Source organism: Temnothorax longispinosus, chromosome 3, assembly GCF_030848805.1.
Source record: "Temnothorax longispinosus isolate EJ_2023e chromosome 3, Tlon_JGU_v1, whole genome shotgun sequence".
Lineage (NCBI taxonomy): Eukaryota > Metazoa > Arthropoda > Insecta > Hymenoptera > Formicidae > Temnothorax > Temnothorax longispinosus.
In genome coordinates, this window is record NC_092360.1 from 23,996,021 (window position 1) to 24,021,488 (window position 25,468).

The window sequence follows — 25,468 nt, forward strand, 5'->3', positions numbered from 1 at the left end:
CCGACGATGGCGACGTCCGGGGCACTCCACTACCGCGAGAATGGGACGTGAGCCCGCGCAACCTTTACACGGCTATTACACGACACGCCGTTATTATTCCTCTCTTCATGCCAAAATATTCTTACGCGTACGAATGCGCACCGAAAGCGCCCAAGGATAAGAAGGTGACTCCCCGCCGGATTTCGAGGAATCCGATCGCCATTGCGGTTCCGATTCGTGAAGAGATCCGTGATTAATTTCTTAGGCTAAGACCATTGAAAGACCACGAAACGCACATACGGATACAAACGTATATTGCTGTTGGTTAACGTTGTTATTCGTTGCACGCCGTCAGGTAATTATAATTTACATATACCGTGATATTTAGGAGCAAATAAACAAAAATTTTAAAAGTCAAATTCTAAAAGCTTTTGCCTTGTCCGTTTTATCTAAATACGCATCGGCTCTTTGATCGACGCTTTCGTTCGTTCGGTTATTGGGGGAATATAAATAAAGCCTATCCCTCGTATAACTTACATGTTATTTACTGCCTATTTTTATTCCAGTTCAAAGTAAAGCCTTGGCTAGAGCAACTCAGATACGATATTGTCAGTAGATACTATGTTATCACACTTCCTTGCATTTGATGCAAAGTTCCCTCTTTATACTCGTATGTAAATCTTCAAATCTCGTGCAAAAGAAAAAAAATAACGAGAAACATGATAATGATGTAGTAAAAATAAAAAATTTTGACTACCGCATTATGACGCACAAAAAACACAGAAACATCTTAATTAAACTTCCTATTTAAAATCCGTTACAGATTTAATCACAATCAATGAAAGCCTTGGCGACCTATAAAAATGATAATAAAGTACAAACCATCAGTCACAGGAAATATTCATAACTTCTTTCATGACGCGAGCCTGACGAGTCTAACTGACATGGCAATGTTGAAAATGTTTAATCCGACACCAGCGTCAGTGAACACCAACGCAGCAAGATAAGGCAAGAGAAGAAACAGAGAAAATAAGAAAAAGAAGAAGAGAGAGAGCGAGCGAGTTATTGCGCTGCCATGAATTACCGCAGTCGTGTACTCAGTTTTCAGGCTAGCAGGTGAACCTCGGTAACTTAATCTTTTTCTGCTCATCTATCTAGCTTCCGTACGCACACACGTAATACGCACACAAGCAGTATGCGACGATCAGGCTCATCGAATGAGTTTCTCGCGTCTAGCTATGTATACGTACAAGATGCACATTTTACACGATGCATGAACCTGTGCAAGAAAATCTGTCACCTCGAAGAATCGATGCAATCAATATAAATTAATACGTAAACACGATGTTTACACATCGATGAAAGGAAATCAATATACACTAATATGTAATAGTAAGTTTACAAAACATAATTTCAAATGTAAATATTTTCTATTGTTCTCAAGTGCATATTCACTAAAAAAAAGCGCAGTTTAAACAACAATCATTATTTAGATTTAGAAACATAATTATAGAAACAGTTAGAAACGTAGACTGAAACATAATAAAAGAAAAATTTATGAGACAATTTATCATCAATAAGTTTACGTCGAAGAATATTGATTTCCTCATTCTTTTTATCGTTTCTTTCTATTTTTACTTTTACACTATTTTTACACTACTTTTCTATCGATCTCAATCGTCTTTTTAGCTCGAAAAATGTTAATAATAGTATACGTTGTTAAATTAATAGGAATCGTTTTTTCGCTTTGTTTTGTTTGAAATAGTTGCAAATAATCCGCTATTTACCGTCGCAGAAAGCGAAAAAATTAGAAAGACTCATAAATTTAATGCTGCCTTAACGGCGGTAACGTATCGAAGACGAATGCTAGAGAGGCACAAATTCGAAATATTAATTCTGTGAATATCTAAATATAAGTAGACGCGTTTTGAGAAACGTCGCTATCGCGCGATCACATATCCGTTGCTTCTTTTTTCTCGCGACGGGCGCCAACTTCGATATAGCGCGGGTCCATTAAAAGCGAATCCCCAATATCAATTAGGAAAATACGAGATGCGGAAATGTCAAGCCGATACCTGCTCGGTAAAATGCGACCAATTTACGATACGAGGAAGATGTCACGCGAGTAAGTAAATGAGATGGGATCCTGGGACAATCATCATTTAAAATACGCCACAGCTCGGAAGAGCACGAAAACAACTATTCACGGAAACGGATGAAACAAGTTCGAGTGAGTCCAAGGACGTTTACGACAGTAAAAGTACCGCCATTCCTCTTTGGAAACGAATTTTCGACATTGTCATCTAAAAAAACAATCTTTAAACAGAAATCAAACCGAAAAGGATAAAATATTGTTGGTAAACAATAATTGCGTAATTATCTTATATTATTTTTATACGTACATAATAACGATTTATGTCAATTTTAAATTTATCGTATCAATTATTATACATGGTATTGATACCTTGAAAAAAAAAAATAGAAGATATATTTTGACATTTGTGATATTTGATACCGAACGAGCAAATATATTGGGAGCTTATTTTGGATATTCGATAGCACGTGAGTGCATTTAACAAGCATCGATAACCTGTTAAATTTAAGCATCTTCGCGAACGATTCTTCTCTTTTTCGAAAACAAAAAAAAGAGAGAAAATGCGAATAGTTTTGGCCAATAGCTAACTTGTATCGCGTCTTGCTCAAACATACACGGGGATAATTCTTTGGAAGCAACCAGGAGGGGTGGGAGAAGAGAGGAGAGAAACGGTGCGTCAGCTCCCGCCAAAAATAACGTGGATAAACTTAGATGGCCCTCCGTCCAAGAGAACCAACCAAACCCGAAGACCCCGAGAGTCTAACTCGAGTCCTAATGAAACCGCTCGTATAGTTGTTCAGGATCATACGCGTCCTCATCCGCCATTTTACTTGTTAGGAGACAGAAAGTGGAAACTCTCGATCCCGCAAAAGAACGTACAAGTAAAAAAATAGTAGATAACAATCATAAAAAATGTAAGTAACGATCGCCGTAATCCAAATTCGTTCGTTTCAATTTATTAAAGCTTATTAGTTAATATAATCAAAATTTATGTGTACAATAAATGAAGAATTTATTCAAACAAAAAGATTCTACTATTATTTCGATTATTAATTTAAGCCTCGATATGCGATTTGTAAAAAAATTATATATTAGAATCTCATCTATTTAACTATCTATGTCAACTTAGCAGCGATTGCTTAATAGACATGTTACGGACGATGCAAACACAAACAGCTAATTAACGCAAAAATGAGAAGAGTCGCTCGAGAAATTGTGGAAAAGCGTAGAAAGAGAAAAATCCACCTGCCCATCGGGTAGACGTCGAGCTGATAAATTTATAGTCCGTACATGGTCCTATGAACGCAGTTACCGCCGGAAATAAATCCATCTCCGTGTAAAAATAAAACTGGAACGAGGAGCCGCAACATACGAGCCACTAAGAGAGACCTAGTGGCGTTATGATAAACCGTAGCGTGAGCGAAATAAAAGGAACATTGTGAGAAAAGTGAAGAAGGGGCGAATGAACGCGCGAGTGTGGAAAGGATTGTTTCGCGAACTGCGCGTTATATTAACGATGAACGACACGTTTATAAAAATAAGGACGAACCACCAAAAACCGAGTCGACGGATCATCGAAATATCTCGTATCTCGCGAATTTACAGCGGGTATTCTGTAATGTAAACTTTGGAGAAACATGAGACGGTAATACTGAAACTTTAGTATCTACTTTCATTCCTATTACCGTCTGATAAAATCATAGTGTAATAATATAATATTATTTTTTGTTCGGACTGAGATACATTTTTTCAGACCCTTGTATCGAAGATTATAACAATTATTGAAATTATTCTCGCGATTTCATATTTCGATTGGCAATACTCTCTTTACATTGAAATATTATAAAAAAAGAATAAGATGTGATTGATGTACAAATATAATATAAATGAAACAACTGTTGGATCAGCGCCGGTTTGACTGATGATCAAACTAATACAGACGGCACTGTGACAAATCAAGCACTGAGCCAACAGGAGAAACAGAGACGCAGAGGAAGAGCGAATATAGGGGAAAGGAGATAGAGTAGGCGAAGACAGAGTAAGCGAATGAGCCATCTTGGTGGGGACATGACGCAAACCCTAATGACTACTGCGTTAATCTAATCTGGTCCGGAGACCAATAATAACACGCGAAAATGACACTCTATATTCCGGAGTCCGATTACGAGACGCTTCTTCTTAGAAATGCCTGCATAAGGAACACCGGAAGAGAAAATAAAAGAATCTCAGCACACTCAAGCGGTGGTCATAATCTTTAGTGAAAGACGTCGCTGTAGAAAAAGATAAAATCGCGCAGTTTATAAAATTTTTATTTAAAAAAATAACACTTATCAAAGATATTTTAAATAGTAAAAAACAATGAAAAATAAATATTTTAGACATGTTTGCTGATTAACTCTGGCAGATGTTGGTCTTATTGCCTTATTTATTTTAGTTTACAATTATTTCTATTATCTTCTAGTCTTCTTTTTATAGACTAATATAAAACCATGAGATCAGGCTATGCAATTCTGGATCCGCTTCCAAGAATCTGTATGATCGAATCGCATTGGAAAACACAGCTATATACCGATTCGAAAATTGATAAAAGGCAGCCGTATGTCGGCATGGTCTTTCGTGTAAGCAAATAATATACAGTGGCTAGCAGAGTAGCGATAGAACGGGCGGCGACGACGAGAAACTTTGCGCACGTGTGTTTTCACAAGCTAAGTTCCCGTGCGCGTATAAATGGTTGAAATAGCGCGTAAACTTGGTGAATTTTCGCCGACGCAGTAATCATCGAGGTAATAGTAATTAAAGCGTTTCGCGTGCATCGTATCGCGCGCAAACACACCACCCGGCCATCAAGTAGATGACCGCCGCGGCCGTAATTTCTGGACAGTTACTATCGCGCGGCGCGATTTTGGTACGGTTCCAAGCGTAGGTGAGCGGCCTTCGTGGAACTCGCGAGTGTACGTGGATAGGATTATTATCGTTCAACGGTTAACAATTATTCCGAGTAATTCACCGTTCATCCCATTTCATGTCAAGCTCGGACTACACAACGCGTGTGTTATCAATGTTATCATCCAATATCTTTGTACCTTCGCGCTTTATATATCTGAAGAACCTCAAATTTTATATGTCTTATATATCTATATACATATATATATATATATATATATATATATATATATATATATATATATATCAAGCACGATACAAAAGGTGCATTTTAAATACACACGTGCATATTTATATTTTTATGTAGACAAAGTCAATTATAATTTTTAATCGGTAAAATGACTAATAGTAGGAAAAGCATACAATTGGGTTATTCGGGCACGCTGCAACTACACGATTACAATAGCGCCATTAAAATTAATTAAGTTCTATTGTTAGGGAGAAGATCTGCATCTCTATCGCTCGACTTTATTCATGTTTTACCTCGTAATAATGGGAAATGATATGGCACTCGTTCTGCTATACGGATAAGCTGCAGAGGGTGATTTAATATATTATCCGGATTAAAAACTATCGCCGAAAGTGCCCGTAGTCGAGCGACGTACGATCGGCGATCGCGGTATGCAAAGCGAAAAATAACGCGTGCGCGCGCGCGCGCAATCGAGAATCTGATGTAATATCGTATTTGCTGTTGGAAAATTGCCGGGTAAAGAAACATTGTTTGCTTTAGCATGAATATGCGCCCGAAGTCCTCTTAATTAACCTTGCGGTTTCCGTAGAAAAGTTTCTGACGTGGGGCCACGAACAATGGTCATTTAGCATATCCGCTTGGCACGCGCGATAGCGAATCCGTGGAAACCGCTGTTCGCGATTACCTATACAGGCGGTTTTCGTACGCCCGCGCCGCAATTAATAATACCTTACCGAGAAATTACGCTAACGGAATGCAAATGCACAAAAGTGCAGCGTCGAATCGAAATCAGCGGTAGATTGACGAGCGTGATAACGACGACCGTAACGATCTCTTTATTTTTTTGCAGCATGCGCGTGTACGCGCGCGCAAGAGCAGTTGCATAAAATATTACGTATATGTAATTGCCCCAATGCATAAAATATTACGTATTTATAATTCGAGCACAGTCACGCCGATTTCTTCGTATCTTTTCGACAGATAAGGAGAGGGAGAGAGAGAAAGAGAGAGAGAGAGAGAAAGAGAGAGAGAGAGAGAGAAAAAGAGAAAGACACTACCTGTTACATTTCCATCGAGGTCGAAAGTTGATCGTGCACGATATATACGCGCGCGTGTGTATACAACGGCGCGGCGCGGCGGCCCGACATTCAGCCCGATGGATTATGCAGTGTGCACTTAGAAAGTTCCCCTCATCAGCGATTTTCCTGAGTGAACAGAAACAACTTGCGCCTGATTCTATTTAGTTCTACGAAACGCGCGCGTATATGTCAAAGAAGCCTCGACACGACGAGCTGACGATCAAGCTTCAAACTTCAGTAGCGAAACAAATCGTAATGCAAACGCATTAGAAATCTCCCGAATAACAAATTCCAAAAATAATTTTGGAAAAAATTTGAATATAGTAAATAGTAACACATTAACGAGTTATTTATTTTGCGAATCGCCATGCCACGAGCATTAATCAAGATACTCTTAAGCTCGTATACGATTCGCAATGCGAGATGCGTGGGTCTCTCGCCGCTCTCATTGTTCATTAAAACCGAGGGAAACGACGTCGTAAACGTGCCCACGAAATGTTGGGATGACCAGGACACACTGCAATTTCCATTCGAGCGTGTTAATACAATACCACCACCGCCATCCTCACCCTCACCGACGAGGACGCTGATGGCAACAAACGTGAAAGAAGAACCGAGAGGAGGAACAACGCACATCTCTTGCACGTGCAAATAACGTTTATACCTAGAGAAAAAAAGAGGGAATTAGATAAAGAGATTGTGTGTGTGAGTGAGTGAGTGAATGGCTGTGTGTGTGTATGTATGTGTATGAGAGAGAGAGAGAGAGAGGAGGATCCTCGTAAACACCAGGTCGTAACTGTAAAACCCGTTTCCATCGCGTTTCGCTTACCTCGATCAAATTTCCGTGTATATCGTGCGAAAACACATTGCGAAGCATTAATTAAGAAGTGAAACGGTACATGGACCGAATTTAATAGCGTTTATCTTCGCAATAGAATGCCTATCTTACGTTTCTATTCTTTCCAAATTGTTTAGGATCCTATTTCTTTGAATATTCATTGGATGTTACTTTTAAAAATTCATTACTATATATGTGTGTACAATTGGGATAAATGACGACTAAATTTAAGTAAATCCGATAAAAGACAACTGATTTCTACCGAGATAAAATTTATCATTAATCGTAAATGCAGAAGGTCTCGCGCGGAAGGATGCGGAAGTAAGAATTTTCTACGCAGAAGCCCTGTCAGGTTGAATAGCGAATCGTGAATCTACGTTACTCACGAAGATGAAGAGAAAGGAAAAGGACGGGAGGGAGACGGAAAAAGAAGGCGAAGCAATTTAATTTTTCTCCCGCGTGCGGAAGGTTCTATATCGCGCCGAAGGAAGACGCGACGTGTCGCGGTTTATTACATTTTTCTTCTCCTACTCAACGAACTAATGGACCGTTGGAAATAGTGCCGAGGCTATAAGCTCCTATTCATCCTTGAAATAAAATCAGCACCATCTCGCCGGCTATGTAGTCTCACTTTGACTCTTCATGGTTTTCCCTTCGGCAAACGTAAGCGAATAAAACGCAGCATAATGTAAAGCAGAGCGTACCGTAACAACCTATTGTGTTTTCGTGCATTTCATATGAAATATATATTTTACGTCAAGAGAATCTTTAACTAATTTCTCGAGAAATAATTAAAACGACCAGTTACATTCTTCACGTTTTTCATTCCGAGTAAATTTCAAAGATGAAGGAGAGGAAAGCTAAAAGCTATGTTTGCTTCTACCACACTTTAAACGTGAAAATTTTACGTTAACTACAAAATTTCTTTCAGACGATAATATCGCTCGTTTTTTATATATCACATATCCACATGCCATATTTCAATAATTTCCAAATAATGTAACTTTACTAAATTAACATGATATTCAGTGAAAGAGATTTCGCAAAAAAGAAAATATATAAAAAAAAGTTAGAACTTGACAGTTTTATAAAGAGATTTATAAAATCTTATATGAAGACTGATGTGTTTAGCAAACTCCAACTTTCGAAATCCCACAGCCCAGCCGTATAACGTAACGCACCTTAGAGAAATTACCTGCGAGACAAGGCAAACAACTAATAAAAAAGAAAAAATTAAAGTATGACGACAGAGTCTTCCTGCGCTAAAATATTTCTATCGCATTTGAACGTGCCAATCGGAACGGGTCTCACATGCGCGGCGTGTGCGTGTGCGTGCGCGTAACCGCAACGCTCCTTACCTTACAATAAGGAACTTCTCGATCGCCTTGGCGAATCGCTCGCGCGCTGACCTCGCGCCGAACGAGATCGCTCCTAGACCACCGACCGACTCATACGAGAAATCCATCGGCACGACTTCCTGCAGATATTTCAACTTTCTAGTTAACCGGTCGATCTACCGATACCCAGCGCGGTTTGCGGCACGTTAAATCACGTCCTCTTAAACGAGCCGATAAGAGGTGGCCATTGTACGCGGCAAGGAGTCGTTGTTTATATCCTTGCGACCCTACCCTCATACAGATACGCGACGGCGTATCTGTCGATCCTCTTAGGCTTTCTAGAAAATATCAAGCGATAATTAGCAGGAAGATATAACAGCGGGATATCGTTCCGAGGTCGTCACGGCGAGAAATCCGCTATCGAGCGAGATTTTTTCACGCTTCCAAGACTTTCTAGTCGATTGATCCGCGGCGCTTATCCTTCCACGTACATTAAACCATGCGCTGTTAAAATTATTTTCATCGCAATTTCCGTCCGCAAATGCAAAAGCAATCATAAAAAAGAAAATTATAGTTCGTCTGTTTAAACGTGTCTCAGGGTGACTCAATAAAATCGGTATTAAAAAAACGCTTATTTCTACTTCAATTAATTTAAAATTATAGTCGCTCGATAATCATTATGGGAACAATAAAGTGCGCAGAATATTGCGTTTAATAATACACAGAAATTTTCAAGATAATTCTTAGAGAGATCACTCCAATGTCTCCAATCGACATTTAAATCAACATTGATTGCCCATCTACTATCATTGCTATACTTATACTTCCCACGTTAGTCAAGCTATGTTATGCCCTGTCTAGACCAGAGGATGATCCTACCTGTGGCTTATCTCAGTGAGTAGTGTACATTACTACTCACTAGGAGTACATTTCGTTTCACGCACGATGTGCATAATGCATCATTTACCCTTGTTGTTCATCGAATGTTAAACATGGATAAATGATGCATCATGCGTGAAACGAAATGCATCCTAAGATGAGCCACAAGTAGGATCATCCTCTGGTCTAGACAGGACATTAGAGATGTTAGAGTCACCGGTTTTTTTCTCTCAAATATAGCAATTCTTTCGCATCGAACCATAATTGAAATATTTCAAATTCTTTCTATCCCTTTTTAAACCGGACGAACAAAATGTTTCTCGGATTTTGGAGTCTAGGTTAAAAGTAAGAGCGATTAAAGGTAAGTAACGGTCCCTTTCTCTTCTTCTTTGTCGCTCGGTTCTGCAGGAATAATCCCTGCCGGTTATTCGACCGGTGCGAGAGATCAAGCATCTTTGTTATCGGAGCTTCGATCTGGACCGACGACCAGCGTCTGTCGATCCAGTCGCTCGTTACTCTCGCGGAACCGTAAAAAGTATTCCCGTCGGGTCGAGACAAGGGGCGCCAGCTTATGCCGCGACACGCCTCTCATATCGAAAACAATTATCGTAACGTAATATCGCGTCTATCGTCGCCGAACGACAATAAATCCCGACGCATGCACAGTCCGCATACTCTCCTTTTTCTGCTGCGAGAGTGTACCTAACTCCTTGCAATAATACCGGGTTGTACTAATAATCTACGAGTTATCGAAAACAAAGTACATTGCGCTCGCCGTTTTAATTAAGTAAAGAGAGTTTCTACTTCACCTATATATTTTACTTTTTGTACAAAATAATTATTTTCTCGAGAGGCGAGGTACTTTATCGTGAAATGTATAAAAATTCCTTAAAATTCGAATTAAAACCACTTTATAAGAACTTTATATGAAATCATATTGCAATATAATATTTAATTGTGAAAAAATATATATGCAGACACAGAATGTTTCTGTACAATGCAACTATTTCAAAAAATAATAATACTGTTTATTGAAAAAAAAGTGTTGAAATGGGAATTAAACATCGAAAGAATATTAGAAAGAAAGATTTTATATAAGTATAGTTGATCTATGTGTAAATTTACTGAAAGAGACGATGACGGATGTCCTAATAACACATTAAGTGGAGCGCAAAATAGCCAGGTAAGACTTGTTACTCTTGTAACGTATCTAGATTACAATATATCGTGCTGCAAAATATGTCATTTGTACTGTACACATGTACATGTATATACGTACGTGTATTAGATAATACATAAATTGAAGAAGAGCATTACCCTACCGTTGTCGCAGAATATTACGTACCTTGTGTATCGTGTATCTGCAATTGGCATTATAGCAGAGTGTATGCTACTAAAAAAAAATCACGCTCGAATCCGAACGAGTCCAGAGGACAGGTAGTTACGAAGGGCCACACAGTTCATACCGGGTGACCGATGCGTACGAGCGAATCGCGTGATCGTACTTTGGCTGGTATGCAGACGGACCGCAGTGGCGTGTTGCATTATTTTAGAGGGGAGGAGGGAGAGAAAGGGAAAGAACGCGACGTGCAAGGCGCAGACAATCGCGAGGGGGATCCTGACTGTGTATATAACGTCTGTGTGTGCCTGTGCACACGATATTCCACGGTAGCGGAGAGGGGACGGATCGGTCGACCAGGTGGTAAGCCACCCCTTGATTTTCTGGCCCGCACGACTTTACCTTCCCTGGGGAGATGAGTGTGTGAGTGTGTGTGTGTGTTTGTGAAAGAGAGAGAGAGAGAGAGAGAGAGAGAGAGAGAGAACGGGATGGGGGCTGAGTCTCCCTGTACTCTCATTCGTACTCATGTATCGTACTCGACACGCGATCGAATCGCGAGCGTTTGTTAGCATTAAACTGCTAGATAAACGCACGCGTCGCCGAGTGCACCACCCCGCCTCCTCTCCGCGATATGCATTGTCGCGCTCGCCACGGTATCGATGGCGGTTATCGATTCTACCATTTCATTGCTTATACAGAATTATCGCCTTTTTCGTCCCATCGACATCCCTCTTCCGTCAGATTTCCAGAGCAAAATTTCTTACACGTGACTTTACGCTGCACGCGAATTATTTTCAGCATTCGGCATTACAGATATTGTCGTCGCGTTACCTTTGATATTTCACACTGTAAATATTATAAATCTCCCAACCTCGTCCACGTGTCTTCTTAATCGATCCGCAAAGCCGATAAGAGAGAATGTATTTTACAACGTATTTTACTACGCGTTTACTACGAGTATGTTGGTACAAAGGATAATCATTATTCATAGCGAGCAGCAAAAACGAAGGACGACGCATGACTCACGCATCGCCGAAACCCGTCAGGCACGTAACACACGTCGATTACGTCTAATCGATGATACTGATAAACGACGTTAATTCATTTGATGCTCATACGCGCGCGCGCGCGCGTGTGTGTGTGCGTTTCGACGTATGTATACGTGCGCGCGCGGGAAAAGTTGAAACGATGCGAGTAGTAGCAGTCATTCGAAAGCTACGAGCAGGACTTTAAATCGCTTTTAAATCCGGCTGTCTGGTTCCACCGGTTTAGATATATAAAGTATAGAGCAACGCGACGTGCGACCTTTCGCAAATTGGTCCACGAATAGCGACCTTTCGTGTTAAAATTTGCCGGCACTCAGGAGGACTTGGCGCTTATTTAAATAACGATTGTTTTGCTCTCTCTCTCTCTTTTTTTTTTAATATGGACGATATTGTCACAATGTTGCTCTAATCGTATTTGTATCGTATTTTACAGAGGCGTTGTATAAAATTGCGATGCGACATTCTAAATATAATTTAACGCAACTCATTGCTGTTGTTGTTGCAACTGATGTTTATATAGGCGTTATAAAGACGTCGTAAAAATATGAAATATAACGTCATTAAGTGGAGAGACGTTTAAATGGAAAATAGCATCGTAATACAACCACGACGCGTAGCGTCTACCGCATAACCATGAAATAACATGGTAAAATACAAAATTAAAGCTGCCTTGAGCATAAGAAAAAAATTAAAACAGCTATTAATCTCGATAACTTCAATTTTCTCAAGTTTTCTTTTGTATTTATAAGTACAAAAAATGCGTTCATTAATGCACTTCAATTGTCAGAAATAAACAGGTCATTTTCGTTTGCGTTTATAGCATTAAAATTGACATTAAAAATGTACACGATCTTATGCTAATGCAACATGGCTCGTCTAATCGACATATAAAAATTTTTACTGAACCTGATGAAAATTTTATTCATATTTCGAGCGCTCTATATAAACGCATTTATTCAAGTTCAAACACACGCAATCGCGTCATAAATGCAACGTGCGATTTATCCATGAAGTGGAAACACTTCGCGGAATTGCAGACTGCGGTGCATATCGCGTCGCGCATAATACTCCAATTGTACAAACCGCAAATGAAAAGTACTAATATCGTCAGACCGTTTTAATCTCATTGAGAAAGCGTTGGACGAACGAGCTCATTTCGCCGACCGGCAAAAGTGTCGTTAACCAAAACTCGCAACTCGCCGGCACGCGTATAGATATGTACATGGAGCAGTCTTGCGTGTACTTGGCGCGAAGCTATCGTGTCTCTTGATACGCTACGGCTCAGGGTATTTTAATTAAAAAAAATATGAGCGCGCACGTGGAACGTGCCGAAATTCTGAGCGAATAAAATTAATTATGCGCGGATTATTCCTCACATTCTCGGAAACGGCACGAGTTCGTCGACGCGAAACGGGAAATGAGAAACGGGAAGGAAAAAGAGGAAGCTGGTATCAGACATCTAAATAACAGCGCAAGTAATAATAGACATTGTACGTTTACACTGTACTTAATCTTTCAGAATCGTTTTGATTACCTTAAATTGACGCGTGTTTTTAAAAACGGCTGCCACATCGATGCATAGCTTCCACGATTAATTCTTTTAAGAAGCAACAGAGGAAACAATCTTTCTTGAAGAATCTATATTGTCATATTGTCATAGATAACGTGTGATAAAAAGCATGTACGTTAGTCACGATTCAACTCTGCGAGAACAAGTCGTACGTACACACCTTTGACGATAATTTTAGTTACTTGAGGATTTGGCACCGTCTACGCCAAATAGGAAACCACGAGAGATCGCGCGCGAGCAAAAGAAACGTAAAACGGCGAAGAAGAGAGGCGAGACGAGGAAGCGGAAAAGGAGAAAGAAGTGAGCGCAGAGAAGTTGCAGAGGGTCGGTGCGCGCGCGATAATCCATTTGCTCCTTTCGTAGACCAACGAGACACAAGGTGTCCTATTTATATCCGCAAGAAACTCGCGCCTAATGTGTAGACCGGTATATTGTGCAACTTTCATTGCTTTCCATAAGATGTTTGACTGTCTAAATGGTGGAGAAGAAAAACACGAATGAAGGAAAACAGTGGTAATATCATTTTGTTAGCAAAATTAACATAAAAAACAATGCGATATCATGTGAGATGAAAGAACAAACCGAAATAAGTTTCTATTTTAATAGAAGGTTTAGCTCGATCCTGTCGGCACGATTGTGATATGATATATAAGACTCCGCGGTTTCCGTTATAATTCTTGAAAGAATAACTTTACTTATTGTTTATTAAAATATCTGAAAGTTTCAGAGAAAGTTTCAAATTTGTACTAAGGAAAAAACGGCTTCGAGTTTTCAAAAGATTGAATCCAATCATATAATGAATCTTTTTTATTTTCTATTTTTAATTTCAGATAATAATGGAACATCCTGTACACTGCGAACGAGACGAAACAAGGGACCGAAGAAGCGAGTAAAGGCGAGTTGTAGCCCCGAGCGAAAAATCTCCAGCGCGTACAAACAATCCATTCATTTAACAATGCGCGGCTCACGTTGCGTTCAAGGCCGCTGTATCACGGATCAAAGAGCTCCCGCGGCAAGAGAGCTGCCTAGCGGAGAGTTGATCATCTCGCCAAAGGGTAGCAACTCAAAATAATCCGTATTATATATATCCTCCTACTCATACAATCCTCCGTTGAGAGAGTTTGACCTTCCATCGAAACACGACAAAAAGTGTCTTTGCAGCGGTCGCGTTGCGTTACTCCACAGTCCACAACAGTCAACGACGTTTGTCGAATTTGATGAATTACCGATAAATATATCTCGCTTACGATAACGACAACTAATTATGATAAAAATGTTCCGCGCGTAATCGGAAGATACGTGAGAAAAATCGCGTCTGTCTTGCAAAACGTAACTCGCCTCTGGATAATTGAATACCGAAAAAATTCGGTTACTCGGCGCGACTAAACAATACAAGTATCGATACTCTCGGGAGTCAAGAAAACGAGTCGAGCGTGATAAAAACATGCATTTCCGGAGTTATCCTATTTTCCGATCTCGCTCTTCGACACGATAAGATATATTTGACTCGCTTGACTCGAAAAGATGACGCGATATCGCTCACAGAAGGAGGCGTGTTACGTTCTTCGAGCATTCGACGCCGGATTTGAATATCGACTTTATCGAAATACACCGATTACCGGTGACTACCGGTTTCTTCGAGCTCGCTCGCTCTCGTGCGTGCAACGCCCGAGAAAGAGAAACGAGGCTCGACCGGTCGCGTCCGGCCGCAGCGAGAGGAGCGGAACGAAGAGAGAAATACACGTTGCACCTGTCGGCTGGCTACAGAGAAGCGGCTTTCCACTAAACTACGTCACATTCAGAGTCGACCCTACCGATTAAAGGTCGACGATACTCGCGTCAGCCATCTTGAATCGTGATGCGGTGAACGAAAGGATAAATGAAGACGCTGTTCCTCTAACCGGCTTATTCAAATGGATTGAATCAAGATAATACAACGCAAAGTCAGTTAACTTAATTGCAGGATTTCTAATACAGTTCATACACATATCTGTTAACATAGTAAAGATCATTTCAGGATCAAAAGTGATATATTTACGTTGCTTTGAATAAAAGTTTTGATTTTGACAGTTGTGATATTATATACGAATCTCCGCAACTTTTCTGTATAACGGTTTTATCGGTGAAAAGTTATTTAGGCACAAACCGCGGGAAATTTTTTCGTTTCCTTTGATCGCTTCCGGGGTCGTAATTTCCGGCACGGGCTTTAAGAAGAAAACAAGTTGTACGCGGGCAGCTCGCAAAAATTTCATTCCACCGAGGAAGTTAGATATTTCTGTCATATCGTAATGGAAATTTATAATTTTGCCGCTCGACGTAGGACAAACGTAACCGCGATCGGGACCGCGGCGCGGCGGGGCAGGCGTACTCGAGACTCGAGACGCTGTTTGTAGAAAGTGGAAACGAATTGCAAATGTTAGCACAATTGGCTGCGGCGATATTCGCGGAAAATAGAGAAACGCGCGGGATGTACGCTGCGAGGCGGATATTAAAATGTTGCACAGCTCGATGTATATATCGATGTATAAAATTCATGTGGCAGTATAGTTCTTCATAAAATTTCCGTAATTTGCGATTGCACGTTGATGTAAAGAAGCGTAACGCGATGTGAAAAATATTAGAGATAATAAGCGTTAAATAAATATTGATGGCACTTTGATACATAATCGACGCTTTTATATTTAATATGTAAAGCGGTACACCTTATACAATTAGTATATTTCTATCCACATGATCGAACAATAATCGAGGAGCATATAATTTTCGCAATATAGTCAATCTTTAAATGCGAAATGAAACACACGTGCATCCGAAAAAGCTGCGTTATAAGTATTACATCATTATTACTATACTTTCGAGCGATTGCGTCATCGTCATCGACTTGAAATCATAATCGTTTCGTGATCAAATCGCATCTATCGAAAAAGGAAATTGCTATAGTTATTGACGAAACACGGATTCTTATCGCGGCCGCAATTATCAATCACACGCAGATACCTACCGGCCATTCGACGATACACGAGTGCTCGCTGCACAATCGCCAAGTCGCGCTTATCTTCGAACAGTAAACAAAGGACACGCGATATTTATAGATCGCGCGGATGATATCGTATCGAACGCAGGTATCAATAATCTTAAGTTACATTATTCATCGTTGTTGGTTCGCGTCAGATGGCCGTGGATGGGCGAAATTAAACGTGACGCATGGAGTCGCGACTTTCCGCAGGTGAGCAAAAATGTAAGAACGTAGCTCGAGTTCGACTCGCAAAGGGTCAAAGGGAAATTCTCTTGATTGCGAGTTCGCAATCAAACTTTGACAGCGCGTGAAAGTAAGCCCGTGACGCAGACTCCGAAAAGAAGCAGGGGGAAAATTTCGTTACCGTTTGAAGAAAAACTCGAGTTCGATGCTTTAATCAAAGCGCGATAAACTCTTTTTTACAAACAACATGTATTTAATAACATATGCAATATTTCTACAAAATAGATCATTTATCTTCAATAATAGGTAATCTCTATCACGTTTCCCTTGGATATAATAATATCCAAATATCGACGTACGAAAAATGTTATCAGGTAGAAAACACGAACAATAAACGCACATTGAGATAATTCCGAAGATAATTCCGAAATGTCAAGTAGTATAGCGCGACAATTAGTTACATATAAATTACGTATAGGTATCGGCTACTTGTACTCTATGTAATTAATTGTCACGGTAAATTTCTGGATTATCACTCGCGATATCGAGGCATAATCGATATCTGTAAGGTAATAACAAGTAGTATCTTTCAGGTGATATTGAATAAGTATAAGCATTGGCAGCTCGTTAACGTGGTGTGTCCCTACGTGTGCTCGCGCGCCCGATTTCCCGGCCGCGGCCGTCGCGATAACGCGAGGAGACGAGTTATCGGATTAAATTTATGTAACGATGCACTGCCGCGTGCGTTCGCGCGGAATTATTTTCGATAACCCGGTGCGATAACGTCGCCAACGTCGGCAACGTCCGCGTCCTGACTGTCGCGTCCAATGTTTTTCCTTTCACGTTCGTTAGCGGCCGGTCACGCTCCGGCGAAGGAGATTGCACCGAGATTCATCGTCCGGCGCGAAATTAGCGCCGCGATTCGGATTATACGATTACGTGCCTTTCCCTCCCATTTGCCAGGTCTCGCGAAAGTTGAAGGAAACGTTCCGACGAGTTCGACGCGACGCGACGATAGGATTAAATAAAGAGTAAAATCAACGTGATCGATTCTTAGGAAACGATCTTTCTTCGCTTGACAAGACCGAACGATCGCGGATCGGCGAGAGAACCAGAGAACGTGACGTCCATCCGCGCGTGGTTTTAATCTCAAACTTGGCAAGGGCAAGGGTACCTTTCGAGAGATATATAACTCGCTTTTTTTATCGCCCAAACTCACGACGTTTTATTGCTTACAGCCGATACACGTTTCTATTATCCTGAACACGTGCACGACGTATACTTTACCAACTTTGCACGTCGTCACGCGTAATACTTACGGCTGTCGTTATGTCTTATAATCAATACATTAGAAAAAAAACAGCGTTGGAAAGCAAAGCAAATAAAGCGCGCGATCAGATTTAACTTTGCATCGTAATAGCTCCGCTCGTAGACGAAAAATAAAAGCACTTTTTTATTATACAATTTAAACTCAAGTTATCCGCGGTTCAGCCGTTATTGTGAGATTCGATAATAATCTAACATTCTAATAATAAGCGTCTCTCAACTCATCAGCAACTCGTATACAGGTACACAATCTGTGTCTCGCTGCGCGACGTGTGTCTTGATAAAATCCATCTTTTAATAACGTTTCCACTGCCTTTGCCACGTGTGAGTTTAAAGACCACGCGAGCCGTCTCAGTCTGTCGAAACTTGCCGAAACGCATCGGCAGGTTTAAGGTGACGTCCATAGTAAGGTCCGTCGCGCTGACGCTCGCTGTTCTAGCCGCTCGGTCAGGTGCGCGTCTGTCGCTTAGTAAAGATAAAGACACGTAAACAATGGATGTGTGTGGTGATCGCGCGCAGCTGTGACGGTCTCGAGGAGATCGACCATGCACGGCGAATAACAGAACGCGGAAAAGGAGTCTCGCTGTATCGGCTGCACGAGAGAGAGAGAGAGAGAGAGAGAGAGAGAGGACTAGAAAAATCGCGGACTGCGGCATACGCGGAGCGCACGTTTCTACGGGGAACACTCTCGCGCTCGTCCGCGCTCGTCCGCGCTCGCACGCATCGGCGACCGAAGCGAACGGAGAGCCGGAGACTCGCATTCACTTGCATTCACTCGCACGCACGCACGCACGCACGCATACACAGAGAATAAAGGGAGAAACTCACTCCAGAAATAATGCACAGTATCCATCCAAGCCGCGGTGGCGAAGATAGGACGTTGCCTTCCTCCGGGATTATCGGAGCGCGCTCAGCAGAGACCGTACGACAAAACGACACAAAACGTCAGGTTTCCCCCTAAGTTTCCTCCGCGCGACGACACTGATCTCCTCCTCCTCCTCCTTCTCCTCGTCGTCGTCGTCGTGGTCGTCGTCGTCGTCGCCGTCGCCGTCGCCGTCGTCGGCGTAGTCCGACGACGACAATGCACTACTAACACTCCCCCGGGTCGACGATTTCACGTCGCGGTAGTCCCGTCGCCGCACCGCGCCGCGCCGCGAAGACGACGAAAAAATCGGCGCCGGTTATCTCGTCACTGCGGGACACTCACCGGTCTCCCGACGGCAGCTTCCTCGTCGCGCGTCGCGTGCATTACCCCGCGGCACACGCTTTTCTCGCGTTCGTTTTTCCCGTCGCGTTTACGCGCGATCGAGCAAAGCAGACGCACGCAGGCACGCACGCACGACGCACGACGACGAATATGTTACGTATACGAACGACCGGCAGACACAAAAATGTACACTTTGCTCGCTCTACCTCGTCTAGCGGAGAGAAGACACGAGATCTCGCTGGAGTACTCCGATTGAGCTTCGCGCCTCGCGACCGAGGCACGGCGACCCGATGCGATGCGATGCGATGCGATGCGATGCGACGCGACGTGATGTGATACGTCGCGTGCGTCCGCGTGCGCCGCGACACTTTTCAAAACAATATACAACCAACACACCAACCAGCGCACGTCTCACCCCGTACGTGTGCTCGCTTTAAGCGCTTTCTCGCGCCACCGCCGCGCCGTGCGCCACCGCTACTCCGCGCCTCCGCGGCACCGTCTCCGTCACCCCTACCCGCCCCTCTATCGTCTATCTCTCTTTCTCTCCCTCTCTGTCCCCTCCCCTACCTCCTACCTTCCTCTCTTCTCTCTTCCAGCCAACGGCGGTTTTTCCGCACGCACACGCCGCCGCGGATCAATAATTCACCATACCAATTCACTAGAAGCGGCGAGCGGCGAGCAGCGACACGAGCGAGCGAGCGAGCGAGCGGACGAGCGGGCTGCTGGACAGGCGACTAGGCGGAGAGAGCAGCACGCGTTTCTGTCACGGCGCCCCCGCCCCCGCTCGCGCGCCGGCAGCGAGGAAACGCGCACGCAGCCCACACCACCGACGCACACCACCGTCACCACCGTCGAGCCGCGAGCGTCGAACGTCGAACGTCGAACGTCGAGCGACAACCGCGAGAGGAGAGTAAACCCTAACCTCGACGGTCAGGTGAGCCGTGTCGCGTCGCGCTGCCCTGAGCGGCCTGAGCTGCGCTTGCGAATCGACTCGTACGCGCTGCGACGCGCACAGCTGACACGAACGACACGGCACGCTTGTGTAAACACGCGTATGATTCGGAGTACGCTCCGAATGCCGGATGCACCATGTAAACAGCCCTCTATATACGGAGTAAACACGCCGGTTGAGAGCGCGCGTCTCTCGCTCTTTCTCTTTCTTTCTTACTTTCTTTCTCTCGGTCGACTGCCTGCTGGCAAGATCATTTTTCTTTCGCCTTTTCTCGCGCAAACTCTTCCTCTATTTACCTACGCGCACCTGTCTTTCCGTCTCGGAGCACGTGAGCACGTGCGACGTGCGAGGGACCGACCGCGCGACGGCGGATGCTCGCCACGATCGGGCGGAAGTACCGCACAAGTGTGACAAGTCGAACGCGCGGTCGCGGTCGCGGAGTACCTATACCCGGAGCCGGAGCGGGTAATAACGGCGTCGCTCACCTCGCTGAGGCACTCTCATGAGTTTCGTGCGGAATACGCGCGCTACTACGTCCTACCTACGTCTTTCTCTCTGTCTCCCTATCTCTTTTTCACGCACACACATACGTCGAGATTACGGCGTCTCTCTCGCGCTCCCTCCTCCCTCCGTCTCACTCTCTTTCGTCCGTCTGTCTATCTCTCTCTCTCCGCGGGTACGCGCGCCATCGTCGCTGCGATCGGACTCGTTCCTCGCGCGCGGGCCCGTTGCGAGACGCGAGACGACGCCACCGTCAGGACGTCCACACGGGCGTGGACGCGCTCGCTCGCGTACGGCGTTTCGAGCACTGTACGTTTCTATCGTGTAGTTACTTACCACTTGGCTGAGCTGTGTGACGTGGCGGCACGCGCGCGAGCGCGAGGGCGGCCCTTATTTTCGCGGATGAACGTCGCACGGCGTTATATCGACGCGCGGTACTGCACCACGGGTAAATACGAGGACGGTCACTCTCGTGTTTTTGGAATGCCAGGAATGGCACAAAGAATCTGGACAACGCACACGCCTGCTGCGCAGCCGGTCTGCGCACACGCCGCCACACGCTGACACCGCTTAGGTGGCCGCGGGAGAAACCAGAATCCCGGACGCGGCCGACGCCGACCGAAGCGACCCGAACTCGCTGCTCGCTCCTCGCTCCGATCCCCACCGACCCCACCACTCCGCCCTCGCGCTCGCGAAGCGTCCTGCCCTCCTTCCCTCCCTCTCCCTCCACATCACCGGCTACCTTATCCCCGCGCCCCGTGCTTCCCTGACCTGTCGGATCAGTCGCGTCACGCACGTAATAGAGGTTGGATGTCAGTTGGGTGCGCTTGCACGTCCGTTCGCTCTCTCTCGCTTCAGGCTTCGAGGGGCACTTGTTGAATTTCAGGGGTCGCATTTTAGGCTTTGCAAATAAATGCGCTAATAAATGAGAATGTAGTATCACCGGGTTCGAGGAGGAAACTCGTAACTGGCCAATTTACGCATCTTTCGTGCGTTAATTCTCTCGAGTGATGATACGTAATCGAATAGATCAATAGAATATACCGTCCAAAGCAAAAATAGTTTTTACTACATTTTACATTTTGCGAATATATTTTCCATTACGTTGCACGATGTCCGACTAATATTTTTGCGACATAACGCGCTATTTATCTATAACTTGTTGCGCATAACGTATAAAAAAATCTTTAATTTGTTGCTGTAATATAATCACATTGAACATCGCAGCAGTTATCGAATTTTGAATATCGACGTTGCACTTAAAAGAAACTATATATTGTTATAAAGAAGAAAGGATAAATGTTTTAAAATCGTATATCTTATATATTTTGATTTTTTGAAACATGGAAATTGAATTCGATTGCAAAAATCTCGTTCATGCGCCGTCCTTTTAATAATTACGATTGATTTTAGATGTTCAACATTTTACGAAGTTATGAAATAACTTCACTTTTTAAAAGAATCCAAAATGTTATTGAAACTTATCTTATTCGGAAAATAATTCCTTTGTAAACTGTAGTAAAAACGCATATATAATATATATGCAGAACGTGTTTTTTTTCTCTAAGGCACTTCTAAAATTGCCGGAAGCGTTTTTAGAAGCCATTTGGCGAAAGTTTTTTTTTTATATTCCCATTCGTATTCGAAATATCAGCATCATGTAGCATATTATATTATGTTATATATATTATGTGTGCGTCCACGCGCGTGTGTATACGTCAGAGCGCTTTAATGTTCATTTAATGAACATTAGCTGACGTCAGGGAAAATATAAAGAATATTCTTTATATTTTCCCAGCTAACCTTCCATTGTTCTTCTTATTAAGAACTTTATTAGGAACTAGATAAAAACCAAATTAAGGGTAAAGAAAAAACAGCAGTTAAATCTATTGCAAGTATATTGATTCAAAATTGTAAGCTAATAATTGCGGTTAAACGGACAATCCTTGACACAATCATTAGTCAATCCTAGACTGTAATATATCATCTCTTTTTAATTTATACTTTTTAAACTCCGATAATGCAATTTTAAATCGTTAGAATTTAAAACTCTAATTTTTTAATAAATTCGATGTAGATCTTATATTAAAATGTTATATAACGTATTAAAAGATCTATTATGCTCACTTTTACAATCTATTTTTAAGCGCTTGAATTATAAAGAAACATTTCTTCGAAAAATTTTGTAGTGGAAGTATATTGAATCTTTATAAAAGTTAGTTAAATCATTTTTGAGATGTGGTATATGCCAGTATGAAAAAAAGTTCTTTCAAGATGTTTTAAAATCTTACAGTTATTTCTTTCCGAGATAATCAACTCATCTTTATAATCATAGACATTAAGAAATACATCTAAGAGGTTTTATAAAGATTCAGATTTCATATGATTCAAAAATAAATTTGAAAAAATACATTTTAGTTTAAGCAGAAGCAATTATGTACTTTGTTCTGTCCATTCAATTTTCAATATTGAAAACTATTTTCAATTCTCCTACGTCACCATCATTATATTATATAGGTAATTCAATTTATATTTCATGATTACACACAATGTACAGTGTACAGTGTACAGTTTTACATTTATATATTGAATTTTTCATGTATAAGTCTTTCTATTTTTAATTTCTAAAAAGCTTTTCTGTTTCATGGACCCCTGGCTAATATCCATATACGATACATATATAATAGAAAACTAACGCAGAGATTCAATCCGCAAAAGCGCTACGCGATAGTAACGCAGTACCTCAAAAAGGAAAACGCACCACAGATTAATAACGACGACGTCAAACAGTGCGCTCTCACAAACCGAAATTCGGCGCGCGTACGAAAATAATGCCCGGAGCTGTTAACTTTTGCCGTTGCGACTGGCACAAAGCCCGGCCGTAATTAATGCCTTTAAACGTTTGCCGCGCAATGAGCTCCTTTTGTCAGTCGGATGCATTGTATTGCACAAAAGTTTACAAACAGGTCCGAGCAGTAGATGCAATGTGGCAAAGCGCGACGCGACGCGACGCGACGCGACATGTTGTACATACATACCACCGCCGGCGCCGCGCGCCGTCAGGCTGAAACGAGAGATTTTCATTCATTCGCGTTGCGTGTGTCGGTGTCGCGCACGTCGAATGGAAACGGCAAACCTCGATTTCGCCTGGCGCGTCCCTTCAATCACTTAATTGCGTTAACACCAGATTTCTCCCGCGAACTTCCGGCCCACCGCGAAAACCTACCGCGTTGCCTATTTGCATTTTCAGTCGCGTTTTTTCTTCGCGCGATCGTCACGCGATTACCGCGGCTTTCGTAATCTTGCACTCTCGCGCATAAGTGCACTTCATTTAGGCACTATCTCCTTCTTATTTCGTCGCATTTAATATTCATACCAGTTCGAATGGTTTCGTTCTCTTCAGTCTCCCTCTTTAAACTACGATTGTGGATTGTCCAGAAGTTGAGGGGCTTGTACCATGTTATACGTGAAATCTAACCTTGTATCTTTGTGCAATTTTACTGATTTCATCTCTCACAGCACAGGTGAAATTCTCAAGTCTCTGTGGATATCAAATATTTCTAACCATCTACAATCCTCCGCAAAATTTTGTTTTGACACACTTTTAAATTATATTAATAGATATTAATTTACTGGTACAACCGACGATATCGGGTGCGGCTTTCGTAATGCGATACTGTTGAAAAAATTGGCGAAAATTTGCGTTAAACATCGAATTATCATATTTGATGCTAACAAAGTAAAGCTCAGACTTGCGTCGAGCCTCAATGTTCTACTTGTTGAACAATTGAACGAGAGGTTTGAAATGTTTGATAATGCCATCATGCACAATCGATCATTATGCGGGCATGAATTTGTTCGCGTGAATTTTCTGATATCGCAACTCGATGAGGATAAAAGTCATTCGTTTCGATGCGCATAAGGCTTTCTCGATTCCGCGGTGAAGCATACATTCGCCTGACCCTTCTGCCATGGGTATCGGAAACACGCGTATATGTCGGGATCGCGTTGTGCCCTGCAGAGATAAAAGGCTAGTTTTACCTGATATTCGTAGGTGCGTATCTCTCATCGCACTTTCCTTGTCGCGAATACGCGGCACACAACGAGATAATAATAGAAATTCCACCAAAGGCATAATCCCCGAAGCCACTGTGCCGCGCCGCGCCCGGCGCCGACAGCGCGTTTTCTAACGGGGCGTGGAGGGCTTTAATGGTTGGGAAAAAGGAAAACGGCCGAGGCCGAGGGAGAGAATGAAGCGCGCAGCGCGGCGCGGCGCGAGCTTATCTTATTTTAATGCGCGGCATGCGGAGTCTCGTTCGCGATGAAATTGACAATTATCCCGCTCTTTATACCCTACCGCTTATTCGAGCTATTTCGACCCGGGCGTAACGCACGGCACAGCCGGTATGCCGCGAATTCTATTTAACGTCGATAGCCGTAAAGTCATAAAACTGCCCCGCGGCCCGTCGCGTCGCGTCGTTCCGCGATGCCGAAGATAACTAATTGAAAAGCGTAGAAATAACGCTATGGCAGCAGTGCAATGGACAAAAGTGGAAGCTGTCTTTTCATCGTTTTCGTCATGGGATCAACAATTACTGCTGTAGAATAATTGTTGACCGCGAGTGCAAAGAAAAAAGAAGAATACATGCGTGCCTCATTACACATACTTATTTATATATTATAGATGTACATATATTTTTTTCGTCTCCTGTCTCTCCACGTGTCGCGAAGGAAACATCGCACGCGCGATTCCGCGTTATGCAACGATGCACTTTGCATTCGGCCGCGTCTGCTGACTTTACCTGGAGGATGGGTATAGGTTCATCGACACGCACCACATCGCGTCCGACGCTCCGCACCTGACTCCTGCAAGAAATCTGCAGCGTCGTCGGACGTCGAGTCGACATCACAGTCGAGCGCCGTTCTGCACGAGCCAGATATAAATATGTCCATGTGCAAGGTAAATTAAAAAGGAATCGATAGGAATT

The 25,468-nt window shown here is 42.8% G+C and overlaps 2 protein-coding genes across 6 annotated transcripts in view; one reads left to right on the plus strand and one right to left on the minus strand.

Moving 5' to 3' along the window:
• Positions 1-15,362, plus strand: part of LOC139810695 (uncharacterized) — a 163,103-nt gene extending 147,741 nt beyond the window's left edge. The window contains exon 6 of the mRNA XM_071774467.1: positions 14,126-15,362. Coding sequence (XP_071630568.1) covers positions 14,126-14,367 — 242 coding nt within the window. The 3' untranslated portion in view covers positions 14,368-15,362. The remainder of the gene's footprint in view (positions 1-14,125) is intronic.
• Positions 1-21,946, minus strand: part of Scalloped (TEA domain transcription factor 1 homolog scalloped) — a 166,016-nt gene extending 144,070 nt beyond the window's left edge. For 2 of the 5 annotated variants that reach the window (XM_071774459.1, XM_071774458.1), the window contains exon 1: positions 18,649-20,776. In XM_071774459.1, the coding sequence (XP_071630560.1) occupies positions 18,649-18,673 (25 nt within the window). In that variant the 5' untranslated portion in view covers positions 18,674-20,776. Of the gene's footprint in view, positions 1-18,648; positions 20,777-20,816 lie in introns of those variants that run through there. The other 3 variants (XM_071774455.1, XM_071774456.1, XM_071774457.1) reach the window with 3 other exon arrangements.
• Positions 21,947-25,468: the final 3,522 nt, after the last annotated feature.